The following is an 18224-nucleotide window of genomic DNA, read 5'->3' as shown; positions in this document are numbered from 1 at the left end:
ATTCCGGTAAAGCATCTCTGGAATATATATCCTGTTATCTTTAGACTTGACCAAGATTCTATAGTACGACATTGATGGCCATAACTAGACATCACTATGATTATCATTACTCATTAATCACTCCCCTTACGTCACCTTTGTTACGTAATTCGATATGTGGTGGCATGGTCCAGCCTAGGAATTTTTCGTCTATTGTGGTGGGTGATCATGCAAGTTCATGTACCATCCTCATTCTTAAAACTCTTGCTTTATTTATTTATCTATTGTTTTGCTTTAAGAAAGCGACAAGATAGGTTAACTTGCAAAAGCGTGGAAGGAAGCTTAACTATTTTTCCAAATTGACTAATTAAGAATTCAGACTTTAATTTAGAGAACCAACGACAATTCAGACTTTAAATTTGTCTAGCTAAGTCCCTTTCAGCTATAGCTTTGGAATTAACCAGCATTATTGGCATCCTAAAGTAAAGCTCCTTTAATTCCCTGATTAGCTTTCCTGTAACTAAAGCTGTCTCTCCAACATGAAAGGCAACTGTACCTGAGGTGCCCACAAATTATTGTTTAATTTAATAATTCATTCCCAGATTAGCTTTTCTATATTATGAATTCATGCAATGCAAGCAAGCAAGCATTCATATGCAAGACTTAGTGGAACACTTCAGAGCTAAGCTTCAAAGCAAGGTGCAAGTTCCTGAGAGGAATACAAAAAAAAAATAGTGATAGAGAAAAACATGCTCAAGGTTTTAGCTTATTTCTTGCTGTTTTTGGCACTGAACGGTCAAACAAGTTTGGGACAAGTGATGACTGGTGCTCCTGCTGCTGCTCCCTCCCCTCAGCCTCCGTTTTTGCCACCTCCACCAAAGCCACCAAAGCCAAAGCTTCCCGAAGAAGAGGGTACGTAAAAAGCATACATGCACCAAATTGCTTGTTTTTATGTATATTTGTACTTTTCACAGATATTTTCGAGAAGCGAGGAGCAGGGAAGAGAGAAAAAGCAGGAAAGAAAAATGGAGTCAATCGAATCCAAAGTTTAAACTTTTATTAATTGAAGAAAAATTTATAATGTAGAAATAACTTAGGGATTTCCTTAAAAAGGAAACACTAAAATAGTGGAACAAATAAAAATAGAAAGACCAATAGCCTTTTCGGTTGTTAATGTAAAAAACAAAAAGGGCATTCTTTGAAAAAGAAGAACAACGAAAGGGAATTCTTTATCCTGATTTTTATTTCTCATTTTTCTTCCTTTTAGATAAACTTTAGGAAACTATTATCTATCACTTTCTTTATCACATTTCTTATCTCTCTGAAACTAAATTTGAATTTAGTTTCTTTTTTATGTGTGTGTCACATATACATGATTTGAATTCAAATTTTAACTCATGTTATATAGTATGATCTAAACCTATTAGCGTAAAAGACAAAATTATACAGCGATAGTGTATAAAAAGAAGTTATCCTAACACTGCAATATTTACCATGTAATTAAATAGTTATCTTACTTCTCACGCACACATGCACCAAAAAATTTTTTAAAAAAAAACCACCCAAGCAAGTGACGGTGTCTAACAGCCACAGGTGAAAATGTTTCTATATGCTTTGAAGGAATTGTCATCTGTTTCTGTTGTTAGTATGAAGGTAGTGTCATTTGTTATATTGGAGACTGAAACTAGTGTTCTTGTTCTTTTGTGGATTCGGTTTATTTCTTGGCTTGGAGAATCAAATTAGTGAAGAATGGTTTTTGTTCCTGGTCTCGTGATAAGGGTTCGATTCCATTATTCATCTGTTACTAGCATGGCAATTATTAAGGTTGTTTGAGTAATTGAAAATTTCTTGTGGAGACGACAACGAAAAGACTGTTCTGAGATGTAAAAAGTGGGCAAGTATTTCTTGTTTTACTATGAGAAACATTTCTTGTAAGTTTAGCTGCATTGATTGGCATTGACACCTGAATTCTCTGAGATAATTGAGAATGAAGGGTATAGATTGATTGGCAACATTTCTTGATATCAGATTTGATGAAATTAAATTGACGTGATTGTTTTTATCCAACCAATTGCTATCTTCTGAACTCTCTTAATTCATTTGAGAACTTTATATGTCCATGCTAGTGTCTTATATACAATTTCTTGTCAGTGGATGCTGTCAACAGTCTGCTTCAACTTTTGAGTCCATACTCGCCTTTGGGGCCTGCCTACTTCTCCGAATTGAGTTGTCATTATATAAAGTTTAGTCCTGTGCTTACATGCAATTGCACGTTGGACGACAAAACTTGCAGAGTGGTTGCGATGTACGTTTTCTCCGACTGCACATGTTTTAGTTTTTTTTTTCATGTAATTATTGGCATTTTGTAACTCTAATTTAAGCGGCTTATCCTTAGAATACACTTGTAAGTTGAACTAAAAGGTCAAATGACTTTTAAAATTTTATTCACTGCGAAAGACAGCTAATATGCCTTGAGTGGATATGTAAGAACTTAGCTGCTGTATATGGCCTGAGAATGATGCACTCAAATAGGAGAACAGACTATTTCAATTAATATTGATATGCTATCATTGCTTTTAGACTCTTGGATTTTGGGGATTTCTTTATCAAGGGGATTTCGTTTGCATTATACCAACATTTTGGATTTCAGTTATCTCTCAGGTCAGGATTTAACAGGGTCTATACCACCAGAAATTGGAAACCTATCTCATTTGGAATCACTGTAAGCAAGTGCAGAACATTTTTTCAGCTTTCTTTGTCATTTAATGATGTTGATTGAGGACTATTACAGCCAAATCGGAAATCTGTACTCGATGACTGATAATGATCACTATTTTCATTCTCTAGATGTAATGTTCAATGAATCTATATTTGCTAGTACTCTTGTTCTTGATCTGTGTTATGTATCTATTTTTCAGCCATTAAGATTTCCACTATAGGGAAATCGTTAGTCTGAATATAGCATAACAATCATCTGTCTAATAACAACACTTTCTTTGAAAATTACCAGAATACAGTGAACTGTAAAACGATTCACATACCATAGCAGTTGCGCTCTGGAGACTAGCTTAGTGGTGTCCTCCCTCCTATATAGTTTCAACTACATTTCTCTGACAACTTTTCAAAAGCTTATGCACAAAAATACATGTGATATAGGTGTGTGCATAGTATATTTATTTATTTATACATATCTTTCAATGCCTTTTCAAAAGTAACTTTCTAATCCAGGAGTAGTAATTTTTCCAGTAAGGGACGCAAACAGATGGAATCTAGGAGTCCTAGTGATATCCTGTTAACCTTAACATGTAAATCCTACCAAGGAGTACATGCTCTGACTTTTATTGCCTTCAAATTAGCAGAAAAGTGATATTCCAATATCCAGGTTCCAAACGTATTTCTCCAAGTGCTTGTTTTGGTGGGACACAGGTGTTCTTCCTTTTACAGCAATTGGATCTTAGTGGATTTTTCGGACCTCAGATTCGTTTGGATAGAGGAAAAGTACAGATTCAGCAGAGCAGGAGGGAGATGTAAAATTTTTGATATAACTGCCAATTAAGAATAGTTGGTGGTGTCAGCATCAAAGGGATCAGTTGTTCTTATGAGCTGCGTAAGGGTAAATAAAGACTTCTGTCTGGGCAGAGTAAAAGAAGGGTGTTGAGAGAAAGAAAGTAAAGTGGTGCTAATGTATCTTCTATGATGTAGGGTGGGGAAGATTTGATCCAAACGAAATTCTTCTGAAGTTTGTGGATGGAGACGGTGAAGTCATGTTCCAAGAGCGTAGCTTTTGAAACATTGGTTTTGACCATGAAACACCAAGTCTATTTTTGTTCAATTGGCTTTAAAGTTACTTCACCGACTAGCAACTCTAGCTGTGGTTGATAGAAAATAATTTTCCTATTCATTTAAAATTCGGACATTAAAATACTACCTTGACTGTGTTTTGGATTTGCAAATGCTACCTTTGGAAAGCTATATATTTTCAGTACTAGTAAATGAATTATGCAGTAATTAGGTATAAAAACTAGTGGACTAACGGGGTTGTTGGATATCTCTAACTATATTATGCCTTTGGTTGGATAAACTGGTTACACGATCAATGGTAGAAATGTAATATATTCAGATCTTAGTTCTCAGTTACACGAGTCCCGTATACAATGGTTCACAGACTGTCTATTGTACCCTGCGGAAGTGTTATGGCTCCTTTGTGAACAATCATATACATCATATTAACCATGCTAATTCCCAACTCTTTAAACATCAAATTAGGCATGTCTAGACATGTGCAGAACACAATTCATCTAATTATTCTTTTAGACTTTTCTTCTCTCTAGCCCTTTCCTCTGCTGAATTTTAGTGGATGAGTGTTGAGGATATGATGCGAAGGTAGGCATGTTGTGTGTTGAAAATTGGCGATATTTTTAGGGTTACATTTATTTTTTTGCACAATAATATAGATAGATGTAGCTGCCCTACAGTTGAGTAGGCTTCATCATCTTTCTCCAGCACTCTTATTTCTTCACATCTTCTTTTTCTCTCATTTTTTATTTTCCCGAACTTTGTGGAGTCAATATATACTCTTGGCACTCAAATGCTCAAGCCATGTATGGAACTTGGAAATCCTTTATAAGAATCAACAAGAAAGCCTTTAACTGACAGATTTTTTAGTTCAGTTACACATTATGACATTGTCCCGTTGTGATAAAATGTACTATAAAAACCTTGAGCAAAATACCATGATGGTCATGTCATTACAGTATATGTTCAGCTTCAGGATTTTTCTATAAGAATCAACAGGAAAGCTTTTAACAAACAGACTTTTTAGTTCAGTTAAACAATATGACATTGTCCCATTATGATAAATGTTCGAGTTTTGTTGATCTCTAGGTGTATAATATCTTCTTCTTCTTTTTTTTGTCTTTCTCTTATGTTTTAATTTTTGTTATCTTCTGTTGTTCCTAAATCTGTGCTCTTCTCATTGCCATTCTTCTCATGTTATTTGTTTTATTGGAATGGATCTATTTATTGAAAGCAGCTTGATTGGAATTTGAAAGATGTATATATATACAGAGTGATTTTGTCGAATGTTCCTTCAGCAGTGAAATCCATTTGTTATTTTGGCATTTCCAGATACTTGAGGTCAAATAGTCTTATGGGCTCAATTCCCAACACTTTTGTGAAGTTGTCTCAGCTTTCGATACTGTAAGTAACTATATGAACTTCATTTCTGTTAAAACTACTCTGTTTGGAATTCTTTGATCGTCAAAATTACAATCCCTATCATTTTCTGTGGCTAAAGCTGATATGAAGCAAGAGAACGTACAGTTAGTTAATTTTAACTGACTCTTAATTGCCAAAAAGTAACGATACAACAAAAGTAATCTGTACAATAATGTTCCCTCATATTGCCACTGACATGTTGGAAAATTCTAATGGGCTGTTTTGGTGGACAGCGATGTTAGGACCGGGCCAGGAATAGACAAACTCAAGTTAGCACAAAGTAGGCGGTATAACCGACCATATAATAGATAGGCGGTAGATACCAGCCATATAATAATTAGACGGTAAAACCAACCATATAAAGACGGATAACAAAGCAAATAAAAGACACAAAAGATTTACGTGGTTCGGTCAAATTGACCTACGTCCACGGGCGAGGGAGGAGCAATATTTCTACTATGAAGAAGAAATACAAAAGACCGTAGGAAAGTGGTTCCTAGGCCAATAGGCACTTACAAAAGAGTTTAGAAAATATTCCTAAACTCAAAATAAGAGAGCCTAAAATATTTGACTAAATGGGCTAAATGACTCAAGAAGCTAATAGCCCATATAACTCTCTTAAGTGATGCACTTAAACTTCTCAAAGGCCTTCTCTATTTATAGGAAACAATGGAGGCTATTCCCTCAGCTTCTGGCGATGTGGGATTACAAAATTCTGCCACAGTCAAGAATCAAGAATTGCGGCTGCAGCAAGAAGTCAAGAGTTGCTGCTGTGGCTTGACTTTAACAAGCGACTTATGTGATAACAAGTTGGAAGGACCGCTACCGAAGTTCCTTAGTGAACTGAAGTCATTACGAGGCTTGTAAGTCTGCAAATCACTGTGTACTATATATTGTTATCTGATCATATGACTTGTTGGTAAGATTTTGTAGTTTTGCATGAAGAAAGAAAGAAAAGCATCAATGATGACGGAAATAAAGTAACACTTGGCATGATTATTCTTTTAATGGGAAAATAGCAAAAAATTGCATCAATATAAATTAGAATAAGCACCACCTAGTGATGCTACTTAGCATATCCAAGTATCAAAACAAAATTTTTTTTGGCCATTTGTTTCCTTTGGGAATGTTTAGCATATAATATTGATTGTAAATTAAGAACATCTTCTCAATTTGTGCATCTTAATATATTATTGAAGATGATGATCTATGTAATTTCTCGTGCAATCACAGATATTTGTGCAATAATTTGTTTAATGAATCAATTCCGCCGGAAATCGGAGGTTGTCCAAAGCTTGAATACCTGTAAGTATCTTGTTCTTTGTTTGAAATCTGGGTCACTTGGGCAATTGGACTGATTCTGGGTGCTGATCTAGATTGGCTTCCATCTATTTTTTCCCACAAGAGTTTAAGAATAGATCAGTCTACTTAATTTGGCGCAGTTAAGGTAGGCGTGAAATGGAATGGATGTGGATCTAGCTGACTGATTTTTTGGTCCTGGATCTGATTAATACAAAAAAAAGAAGTGCATATTAAAAAGTGTCGGAAAAAGTGCATACTTAACTTGTCATCTAATTTGTGCAATTTTTATTTTTAAATTCTTCTTTTTTGCATGCAGGGTTTTATATAATAATTCTTTGTCGGGGAAATTGCCAGATGAGTTGGGGCATGTTTCAACACTTCGAGGACTGTAAGGCCTTGGTTTAGATTTCTTGTTGTCATCATATATGCTTTATTTTGTTGGTTTATTCTGAGTGTCTTATGGAGTTGTAGGAATTTGGCTGAAAATCAATTTTGGGGTCGGCTTCCTGAATCACTGGGAAGCCTAGCTCTTCTTGAAGAGATGTAAGATCCTAAATGATTTTATTTTACTAATTACACTATTTATTTTAGCATGTGGATGAAAAGTAACCGATTGAAGGAAGTGAAACTCGAAGAGTTGACAAGAACAGGATAAATTTAACATACTGCTGCTACTCATCAAGAAAGAGAAAAATTAATCTCTCAGCTTAGCAGGAAAAGCTAAAAGCAGTTAATAAATGGACTTGATAAACCTAATCTACTACAAAATAGACTTTGATTAATAGCACACCTCAGATTGGAATTTCAGAAAGAATAAAAATGAATAGGGTATATATGTGAGAGAGAGTGGAACGTCTGTTGATTTTTATTACTTTGGAAAACATCAACCAAGCCATTTCATTGTTTTGCCTTAGAGTCCAGGCCACCGGAGTTAACATGGAATCTTGGGGATACAGTACACATGAAAATAGTCTAGATAAAACATATTCTCAGAGATGAAATATGACAGCCTGAAGATCCTATATTAGAAATGTGGACGCCGAAGAAAAATCAACTACAACTTAAGATCTTGAATTTACTTCTTTTTGTTTGGATATTAAATGACACATAATTTCAGGTATGTGATGAACAATCTTTTTGATGATCAGTTGCCTCAAAGCTTTCAGAAGTTGACAAAGTTGAAGGCTTTGTAAGTGAAATTCCGGGGCATATGATTTTGCCATCTTTCACTTAATGCAAAAAAAAAAAAAAAAAAAAAAGCACACTTCTGTACAAGAGACTCACCTTGACCATTGTCTCTCTCTGTAGCAATATTCGAGGAAATGCTTTCAACAAGAGCATCCCCGGATATATTTTCGAGTGGGACAAACTTGAAATATTGTAAGCTTAAGTGAACTACATGAACTAAATTTTTTGGCCTACAATTGAGTTATTTATTTATTGTAATTCAAAATTGACTTTTTTTTTTGGATAGGTCACTGATGGGAAACAATTTTGAAGGGCATTTACCAAATAAAATCTTAGGATTGCCAAGGCTGACTTACCTGTAAGTATTTAGGCCCATTAAACGTACTCATTCTTGATACCTTTTATTAGACATTGTAAGAAGACTACGATGTTTGTTTTCTAAATTTATTTATGTATAGGGCCATAAATAACTTACCTGGACGAGAGACAGATGTTTTGTTTCCTGATATTCACAATATTGTGCATCTGAAATCCTTGTAAGTTTTGAAATGTCAATTAGTATTGGTTTATGTAATTCATTTCTTACAGATTTTCATTCATTTGTTCAGGACATTGAGGAAATGTTCACTCACTGGTCCAATTCCTGATTATATCTGGCGGTTCACAAACCTGTCTTACCTGTAAGAGATGTTTCAGTATGCTGTCCGTTGGCCCTTTAATCTTGCTTTCTGTTTTCATGCCCGATGCTATGTGAGTATGCATGTGTGCGCATGTGATGCCAAGCTTGCACAGGCAGCTGTGTTTATGTGTTTATGTCTTGGCATCCTAATGTGCAGGGAATTCTGCAGGTTTAAGAGGTCTAGTTTGCTCCCCTTATATGCATATGCCCTACTGTCTTAGTTTATTTTTATAATTCGCCTTTGGAAACCGACTTTAAATGGAAAACTTCTTACATGCTATAGAGCTTTCAAAAAAATCTTTATGTGGAAAGTGTTTGAATTGGATTGAATTACTGATATGATGACCTTACTAGTCATAATTTTTTTTCCCTTCAATTCGTTTTGAATTTTTTATGCTTGATAAAGAAAAGTGGTGCTAGGATTAAAATTTAAAGGCTATACTCAAGTTTTGCTTAATTTTTATCATCAAATACTACTTTCTAATCTGCCTTTTGTTTTCCAGTAAGCCCTTCTGTAGGTGTGCTGGTTTTGATAAAAGATATTTATATTCTCATATTGGATTTTATCATGATAGGGACTTGAGTTTCAATAATTTGACGGGGATAATTCCGCCAGACTTGAACCAGTCCCCGCTACAGTTCGTGTAAGAGATTTTTTGTCATCTTTCCTTCCTATGTCCATCTTTCTATTAATAGAGGCACAACTATAATGTTATATTTTTTCCATACCTTTAACTCATTTTGTTCTACGCCTTATAGTTCTTTGTTCATTTCCATGGAATATCCATTGGATCACATCTGGACACAACTTTAGCTACATTCTCTACCCGTCTACCTACTCGGATGTTCCATTTACTCCCCACATTTTAATCTTTCTACTGAATTTGCAGCATAGTGCATGACTATTTGTAAACCCAAGATCTCATCTATAGGAGGTGGAATGCAGTAATTGACTCTGTTTGCCCTTTAGCCGCACTGTAGCATGACCTGCTAGAATCTTCAGAACTACATACAAGAAACGGAAGCATACAAGAATTTGTTTTTGCTAATGATACTAAACTTTTAGTCATGTTTTTCTCATTGTTTCTGCTAAACTGACTTAAGACACGACCTCTGAACTTCCTCTTCTAGAGTCTTTTGTTGAAGATTTGAAAAAATTTTCCACCTGGATATTCTTGATTTTCCTGATCAACTGATTCTACTAAATCACCAGATCAGACGGGTTGCTTTTCATGTGACAAGATCCTATCCAAGATGAATATTCCATTACATGACTTTGTGACTGCTTTTTTCTCAATTATTTAGTAACAGCAACAAATTCTTATGAAATAGCAGCCCGATTTTGTAGTTTTATGTGTTTGAGAGTTGCTTATAAAGTATTTCCCGTTTATTACTATTTATCATTCTGATTTGGAGAATACTAAGATAGGTTCACCTAAATTCGTGGGGGCAGATTCTCTTACTTCTAGTTAATATACAGTATCTTCTCTCCCTATTACATTGGTGGCCAGACAAAATATGAAGATAGCTATAGCCCACAATTTCTGAGGCGGATTTTTCTATATGTTCCGTCATATTCTTGTCTTCGATGGTCCTTGATTGGTTGTGACATATCTTCAGGACTGTTTGATAGTTTAGTCAGTGCAAGGATGATTACCCACCATTATTGACTGGTTAACTATGTTGTATGGAGAGTTTTGAACCCAATAAAAGACAGATTGAAGCTTCCTTTTCTTTTCTTTAAATTATTAAGTAGTTTGAAGCACCTTGCTTCTGGGATCTTGCTACGTTTGTTTTGTCGCTTTAGGAATGAGTTGTAAATGTCAAAGATCCTACAGAATGTGAATATAACTTCTTAATTATCTGAAGCATATGTTTATGCACGGGAAATAATCATGTTCACTAAGATTGTAACCAAAGGAAAAAATACTTGAGTTGGGATGCGGATTACACACCCAATCTGGTTCTTAATGCCAAATTAATGCCATAGCATGTGGAGTTGATAGATTATCCAGGTGGCGTGAAGACTTGTCTGAAGGCCAACTCATCCATGTATCACCTGAAAATATCTTACAGTTTGTATGTTAATTGTCATTTTCTAATTATTTTATATGTCAATTGTCATTTGGCCCCAAATTTGGTTGGTTTTTCATTAGAGACAAGATTGAACTCGGGTCTTCCTTGCTTTGCACTTGCCTTGGCACATAGGTAACTGTACTTCTTGTTTTGGTATATCTAGACATAATTTGACTATGCATTCATTGAATTTCAGACTTGTTTGGAATGATAGATTGTACTACTTATCACCTTACTCCTCTTATTCACGAGTTCAGGTTTCCTTGGCTATCATAGTAAGTTTTGAGAACTTTTTGGCATTTGGCTCTATTTTCCAGCTTTCTTAGAAGTAACAACCTCAATGGGACAGTACCTGGATGGCTGACGAGTTTGAGTAACTCTGGCTCATATGTGTAAGTGTTCATTTGGTGAATTCAGAGTTTCGCCTAATTAAACATTAAGAGGATGGCATTCATTTGAGGGAGGTGTTATACAAACCGAAATTTCTTTTGAGTTCAGATGTCTTCATTAGGGTTGTTTTGACATTAGCAACTTACGTGAAGAAGACTAATGCTAGCTGTCTTTTTGGTTGACATGCTTACAATGCTAGAATTTTTAAAATACTTATTTTCGAATGGATAAATGTGTGTAGAAGCACAATACTGTTTAAGAAGATATAATGCTTTGGCTTCCCTCCCCACTCCTGGGCAACAACATAACATATCAGCGTCAACCAGTCGAGCGAATCTGAACCTGTAAAGGATTTTTGACACTCTAGAAACTGAATCCAGATCAATCTTTTAGTATGCTGTATCTCTCGATTGCTCTAAATCCCTCGATTGGTACATGTGAATGAATGTTCATGATGGAAGTCTAGGACACGAGAATGTTCAGGATGGTTAGAAAAAGAATTTTTTAATTCCAATATCTGGTGCACAAGTAAAAATGGAATGTAGTTTTTGTTTTTCAATATTACGTATTATCAATATTTAGATACCATAATGAAATAAAATCTATACAAATTTGACCTAATTGCCCTGGATTATTGTATAAGACATAACATGTTTTATTTAGCCTGATGCTTTTTCTAATTACGTTTGTAAAACTAGTGAGGAGAGCTCCTGATTAGTTGCTGCATTTCCTCTGATGATTCCTTCTGTTCAATGTTCCTTTTTCCCATCGCCCCAACTCCCTTTAGTTTTCTCGCACTGACTCCTGATTAGTTGTTGCATTTTCTCTGGTGATTCCTTCCGTTCAATGCTCCTTTCTCCCATCGCACCGACTCCCTTTAGTTCTGTTTGTAGAACTTTTTCCTTTTAGTCAACTAAATTGTTAGTAGTCAGATAACAAACAAGTCATGCAGTAGATGCTTTCTATGATGATAGGACAAATCCCACTGTCCTTGTATTGAAGTATAGGCTGAAACAAACAGGAATGCACTCATGGCTTGTGATATTTCGTTGATTTCATGGCTTATGCATATATGGAAATGCACTCATTGTTTATTTATTTATTTATCTTTTTTTTTTTTTTTAAAAAAAAAGGGCAGCTCACATTCTGTTAAGGTTTCTTACAGAAGCCCTTACCTATAGTAGATGGAATGCTGATTGTTCGATGTTTAATCCACCACATAGTTTAGTAGTGTAAATATATATTTCAGTTGGAGAATTGCATGATCGGAATCACAGTACTTTTCCAGAAAAATGAGCATAAATTTATGATTTATTACAAGATGCAACAGTTTCAGCAATAAAGAGATCACCAAGTTGTTCATGACTGCATAACTCATGTTATACTATTGCTCATTCCTTTTCCACAAAATTCACTGATTTACTTACTGGTCTTCAAATTTGATTTTGTTTCAACAATGTATATTCCTTACAATTAAAATGAATGTTTATTGCTTTCAGTTTCCATATATAATTGCCCAATTTATACTTAGTTGTAACAGTTTCATTCGACATTTTGCAGGGATGTTTCTGAAAATTCTTTTACAAATGTGACCTTGAGTAACGACTATGTAGCTTCAAATCTGTGAGGAAATCTAACTTGTAGTCGCATTTTGGTTTACTACAAATCTGTACATGCAAGTGTAGTTATTCAGTGTAAACATGCATTCAGACGTATACCTACCTATATTCCTTTTATTTGTTTATGGTTATGCTGTTCGGTACCTTTCACTAATGACATATGCTGATTTTGTCATGATTTCTTTCTTCCAGGAACTTGTTCGAATACCGCTCTCAAGTAAGTACTGTTTAAATTCTAGCATGCTTGTTTTTCTGCTGAAGCAAGTCTTAGGAAGCAACCTTATTTCTTTCAGTATAGTGATACGAGATCGAAATGGCAACAAGCTGGCTACCACTGTGACAATGACACACAAATTTGTAAGATATTTTATTTACTCAAAAACTAGATTGGTACTTTCTGTACTTCCTGTTGTTTCCCGTGATTTTGCTGTGACTGATTTTTCCTACCTACATGGTCATTTGTCTGCAAAACCATCACATGCTAGCGATTTGTTGAGAATTCATTTTATGACAATGGATTCATTTTGTTGAGAGTTCATTTTATGAGAGTAGTAACGAGAAGTCTATCTTCCCATGTTGGCATAATCTTCTTGTTCTCTTCATCAGATTCTTTGGAACGATGATATTAACTGTTATGTGTATTACAGATGATCATTTGTACATTAATTGTGGGGGAAATGCAACATCAGTAGATGGACGTGATTATGAAGCTGATACGCAATCATATGGTGGATCAACTTTCTTTCTGAGTACAAATAAGACTTGGGCTTATAGTAGTATGGGAAAGTTCCTGGATACAGATGAAGATGAATTCATTCTAGATAAAACATGCAATATATCCAACACTGATGTATCTTTGTACTCAAATGCGCGCATAGCTCCAATATCGTTGAAATATTATGGATTTTGTTTGAAAAATGACAACTATACGGTTAAACTTCACTTTGCTGAAATAGGATGGGATACAAGTGGATCTTCTACAATCAGGAAGAGGGTTTTTGATGTGGATGTTCAGGTAAATTACTAATTTGATCTAGATAAAGAACTATTTACGGAGAAATCGGAGATGTTAACTGGATCAATTATGACTACAGGGCGGCCAGTATTACCAGAGAGATTTTGATATACAAAAATTGAAAAGAGATTTCATGGAGTGCAATGTATCTGTAACTGACTCAAGACTGGAGATTCATTTATATTGGACTGGGAAAGGTTCAACTTACACCCCAACAAAATACTATGGTCCCTTAATATCAGCTATTTCCGTGTATCCTGGTATGGTTCTTGTTCATTGACTAACCAGTAAGTCATGTTATATATAGCGTATATACTTTCTGTTATAGATTGTTGCAACAGTCCTGAATTTTTTTTTTACAGTAAAATTGCAAAATTTTATTGATAGAGAACTGAAGCATATGCAAAGAAGCATATATACGCTAACTGTACATCTATGATTCTCTACAACATTTTACAACCCATATTTCTAATTGTCTATCAAACTCTATCAAAGCATTTATGAAAAATACCCCACTCAACTATCAGCAACCAATTCTCCTGAATCTTTGGCGCATCTCTCCATGAGGCTCCAATATACCGGTTGGTATCAATAATCTGACCTACTATAATCACAGCAGATATATTTTCATTTTGGAATAGCACAGAGACAGTTAGAGCAAGTTTTCGAAATTTATCAATAAAGGATGTAGACATCCAATGCCCAGAGACTCAGGACAATTCCATTGACCATGCCAAAGGATCTCTGGAAACTGAAACCATTTTTAGAATTTTCTGCTGAAAAAGGATATTCAAAGAAGATATGATTCTCCGATTCCTCTACACCACTGCACAACACACATTCAAATTTACCACTTAATCTTCCCCACATGACTATCCTCTTTAACAGTCCTCAATGTTCATTTATTCTTGTTTTAATTTCATCCGTTTAAACTGACATAATTCCATTTATTCTTGTTTTAGTTTCATCAATTTAAACTGATCTAATTTGCCAAGGATATGTGGAATGCCTAAGTGGCCCGTCTTTTCTGATATTTAATGTGTCAATCCTCTACCCGTTCCTATTGTTTCTCCCACTCTTTTCATTCTCTTCTTTGGTTATGTTACATCCACAAACGCAAAGAAGGGTGAGGGGATAGTGGGTGGAAACGTAACAGTTGAGGAGCGCAGGAAATAGAAGGGGGGGGGGGGAAGTTGTGCAGATGGGTAGAAAGGGTCGGGGAATTGTGGGAAGAAGCAGACCTAGGTGTTAGAAGGTTATTTAAGAAGATTGGGACATCTCAGAAGCACATCAGGAATTAAGCACATGAAGGTTTATGGTGGAGAAAGAGTTGGAGAGATGTGAAGGAGAATGGGTGCAGAAGGGCAAGAAGCAGTTGGGTTTGGGGGTTGCAAGATTGGTTCAATTGTTTTAATTCATTATTGGAATTGGATCCTCTGTTATACTGAATATTACAATATTTATAAAAAAGTATAGCAATTTTTTTTTTTCCTAGATGAGTGTATACACCTTGAACTTTTGGTTGCACACTATTTTGTGTTCATATTAACTCTTTCCTATACTTTTGTTATCCTTTCTAGCAATAGATACAAAATAACAGACGCATTCCTTCTTTCTGATGCAAGATGTAACGTTTCTAACAAACTGTATTGTTGTTTTGGTAGTTCCTAGGGAACCAGAAAGGAACAACAAAATTCCTCCCGCTGTTATTGCCGGGATAGTTGGAGCTGCCCTGGTTTTTGGCATATTAATCTTGGCTCTATCCTGGGCATTAGTCAGGATTCGTCATAGAAAGCTCAAAGGTATACTCAGTTTGATGCATTGATATCCACAATGCTTCAAAAATTTTTCTTCCTTGTTATTACTCATATGTTGTTTTATTTATGAAAGGCTCGGAGCTACATCCCGGAGTGGTCTTCGACTACAAAAAATTAAAGGCTGCCACCAATGGTTTTGCTCCTGATAACAAGATAGATGGAGTCGGAAATGTCTACAAGGCATGTTTTATGTTTACACTAAACTCACTTGCGCATTTGAATTCTGTTAACTTTATGATTGATAGATTACTTGTATTACATAGGTAATCCCTACCCTCACGGCTTATGCTGAAAAGCGAATTTAGAACTTTTTTCAGCCTGCTCAGTTTCACTAATATCAGCATTGTTCTTGTTCTAAATGATCGATTTTAAGAACTTGACTGAATCAGGGTGAACTCGATGGGATTCAAATAGCAGTCAAGGAGCTTTCAGCGAAGTCAGAAGAAGGGGCCCACGAATTTGTAACCGCAATTGGTACAATTTCTGCACTAAAACATCCAAATCTTGCAACGCTAATGGGATCCTGTACCGAGCAAAACCAACTCCTACTTGTCTACAAGTACATGGAAAAAGTCTCCCTTCAACATGCTTTATTTGGTAAAACATGAGACTTTTTGTCCGGCAATTCCATTAGAATATTAAGCCAAATAAATTGCATTATGTGATTTTGTTAAAATGGGCTTATTGCAGGTCCAGCAGAAGCCAAATTAGAACTAAACTGGGAAACAAGGGCTAAGATTTGCCTTGGGGTGGCAAAAGGTTTGGCTTGTCTTCATGAGTCCAAACTACAAGTAATACACTGCAATATCAAACCAACAAACATACTTCTTGACAACGAGTTTACCGTGAAGATATCCGACTTCGGATACTCCCAATTTCATGATTCTCAGCTTGTCGGTGCCCCGCTTGATAAAGACAAAACTGCCCTTGGTAGTCATGATTCTCAGCATGTTGATGCCCCGCTTGTTAAAGACAAAACTCCCCTTGGTAGTTTGCCAAAACCAAAAATAACGTAATGAATCACATTTCTTTCAATTTAGTTTATCTTGTTGTAGACATTATATTTTCTCATCACAGAGCATTGTTTGCAGGGGACATATGGCACCTGAGCAGATACAAGGCATCCCCTTAACACCTAAAGCAGATGTTTATAGCTTTGGAATCGTCACACTTGAAATTGTTAGCGGACAGGAAATTATCACATTGAGGTCAAAGGATTCAAATGACTACCTTCTGAATACGGTGAGATAACAGAAATGTAACACAAGAGAGGAAGAGGATAAGTTTTTTTTTTTTTTGGGGGTAGATTGTTAAAACAGGCTGTTCTTTACAAGTGCAGGCTTATAAACACCAGGAGGAGGGGAATCTTATAGCTTTAGTTGATCCAGATCTGAAATCAAACTATAAACCCAATGAAGCACTTACAATGCTATGTTTAGCAATGAAATGTGTGAACCAAAGCTTCGATCTCAGGCCTACCATGTCATCTGTGGTTAAAATTCTTGAAGGCAATGAGAAATTTGATATCAGCTCTGCCTCAAAACCTCGGTCTACTCATTCTGGGAGTACTTCTCATGGGGAAACTTCAAATACAACTATTGCTCCATCTACCGGCAATGAAATTGATGATTCTCAACGTCACTGATTAATGTTTTGGGATCAGAAACCATTGAGATGGAATATGGTATTGTTCTTTCACTTTTTTGTGGATGCTTACAGATGCCCTTTCTGTGTGTGAATATGTATTCTGCAAAAACATATTTTTGGCTTATGTATGGTGTATCAACTGCTATTTCAAATTTCAATGAGTTCCAGATTTCAAGAAAACATAATATCTTTTTCCATGACATGCTTGCTTTGGAAAGTGCAATTGCAAAATATAATGGATTTAGCGTTTCCTTTTTGCTTAATTGTAGTCAACAAGATGAAAAAGGAGAACAGTTAAACTTTTGCATGATATGAAATCAAATGTAGTATTTTGGTTAAAAAAAAAAAATGCATGATGTGAATCTGATTTTTAGATGCATAGGAACTAGGGAAGGTACGATTGTTAACAGCACGATGAGGTGCTCTTGGTTCTCTTACAGGCTTAACATATATGGGTAAGTAAGAAACAGGCATAACATATAATTACACCATATTGTTGCATTTCTGAGTACATGAAACATTTTGATCATGTAAATTAACTCTTGTAATAGAACAAGCATAATACGTTGTTATACACCAAATCCGAAATGAGCAGATACTACCGGACCAACTTGCAGTTGCACCTGTGCAAGTCCACAGTTGACAATAGCAGAAGTTTTCAATCATGTAAAAATGCTTTTGTTTTATGATAGTGTCTGACCCAACAGATCCAATTGTTTATTTAGTGATAATTTGTAGATGAACAATACCCAATTGTGAGTCGCAATCCTTCCTTCAATGGATCACTTTTGCTCAGAGTTTGCTCGCAGTCAAATGCATTCTATTCCTGACTGCAAATTCCTGACCTTGACTTAGGCGTAGTTGTTGCGTCGACTAATACTTTAAAATGGAGATTGATCAGAGAGATGTTTTATCAACTAGAAAGAAAATGGGATCACTCAAATTTCAGTATCCAGTCTTCTGTTAAACCAATTCAAGTGCTCACTGTCAACAAATTTTTGCAGTATTTACTCGTATTCGTCGGGTCCTCTATTACAGCAAAATCTGTGTCACTATTGCTTGTTTCAGACGTATTTTTTATTTTATTGAACCATGATTTAGATTTCCTCTCCATACAGCAAAGCAACACATGCAAAAATATTTTTGGTCTCTGTAAACAAGTGATTCTTGTAAGTCAAATTAAAAAATGTGTACTTTTCCCACCCCACGTTTAGGTAAGCACAACGAAGCACTTACCGTGCTACATTTAGCAATGCAATGTGTGAGCTCAAGCTTTGATCTCAGGCCTACCACGT

At 35.5% G+C, this 18224-nt stretch overlaps 1 protein-coding gene across 3 annotated transcripts; it reads left to right on the top strand.

Annotated features, from left to right (window-relative positions):
- The first annotated feature begins 570 nt into the window (after nt 1-570).
- Nucleotides 571-17114, top strand: LOC113731113 (probable LRR receptor-like serine/threonine-protein kinase At1g53430). 3 transcript variants are annotated; one of them, XM_027256191.2, is made up of 26 exons: nt 571-891; nt 2131-2284; nt 2630-2701; nt 5107-5178; nt 5988-6059; nt 6430-6501; nt 6815-6886; nt 6970-7041; nt 7616-7687; nt 7807-7878; nt 7973-8044; nt 8145-8222; nt 8295-8366; nt 8941-9009; nt 10759-10833; nt 12392-12454; nt 12643-12667; nt 12744-12807; nt 13098-13465; nt 13545-13725; nt 15130-15267; nt 15356-15462; nt 15672-15879; nt 15973-16294; nt 16374-16524; nt 16622-17114. In XM_027256191.2, the coding sequence occupies exons 1-26, from the start codon at nt 729-731 to the stop codon at nt 16925-16927; spliced, it is 3192 nt and encodes a 1063-aa protein (XP_027111992.1). In that variant the 5' UTR covers nt 571-728; the 3' UTR covers nt 16928-17114. The 3 variants fall into 3 exon arrangements, with proteins under 3 accessions (XP_027111992.1, XP_071935278.1, XP_027111994.1); XM_072079177.1 differs by having other exon boundaries at nt 577-891; nt 2641-2701; XM_027256193.2 differs by lacking the exons at nt 571-891; nt 2131-2284 and having other exon boundaries at nt 2635-2701; nt 5860-6059.
- The last annotated feature ends 1110 nt before the right edge of the window (nt 17115-18224 follow it).

Source organism: Coffea arabica, chromosome 2e, assembly GCF_036785885.1.
Source record: "Coffea arabica cultivar ET-39 chromosome 2e, Coffea Arabica ET-39 HiFi, whole genome shotgun sequence".
Classification (NCBI taxonomy): domain Eukaryota; kingdom Viridiplantae; phylum Streptophyta; class Magnoliopsida; order Gentianales; family Rubiaceae; genus Coffea; species Coffea arabica.
This window is presented reverse-complemented; position numbering and strand designations above follow the sequence as displayed.

Coding starts and splice junctions, on each gene's coding strand:
- LOC113731113 (XM_027256191.2), top strand. CDS start 729: ATGCTCAAGGTTTTAGCTTATTTCTTGCTGTTTTTGGCACTGAACGGT. Junction 5,179..5,987: donor TTGTCTCAGCTTTCGATACT/GTAAGTAACTAT, acceptor GACTTTAACAAG/CGACTTATGTGATAACAAGT. Junction 6,502..6,814: donor TGTCCAAAGCTTGAATACCT/GTAAGTATCTTG, acceptor TTTTGCATGCAG/GGTTTTATATAATAATTCTT.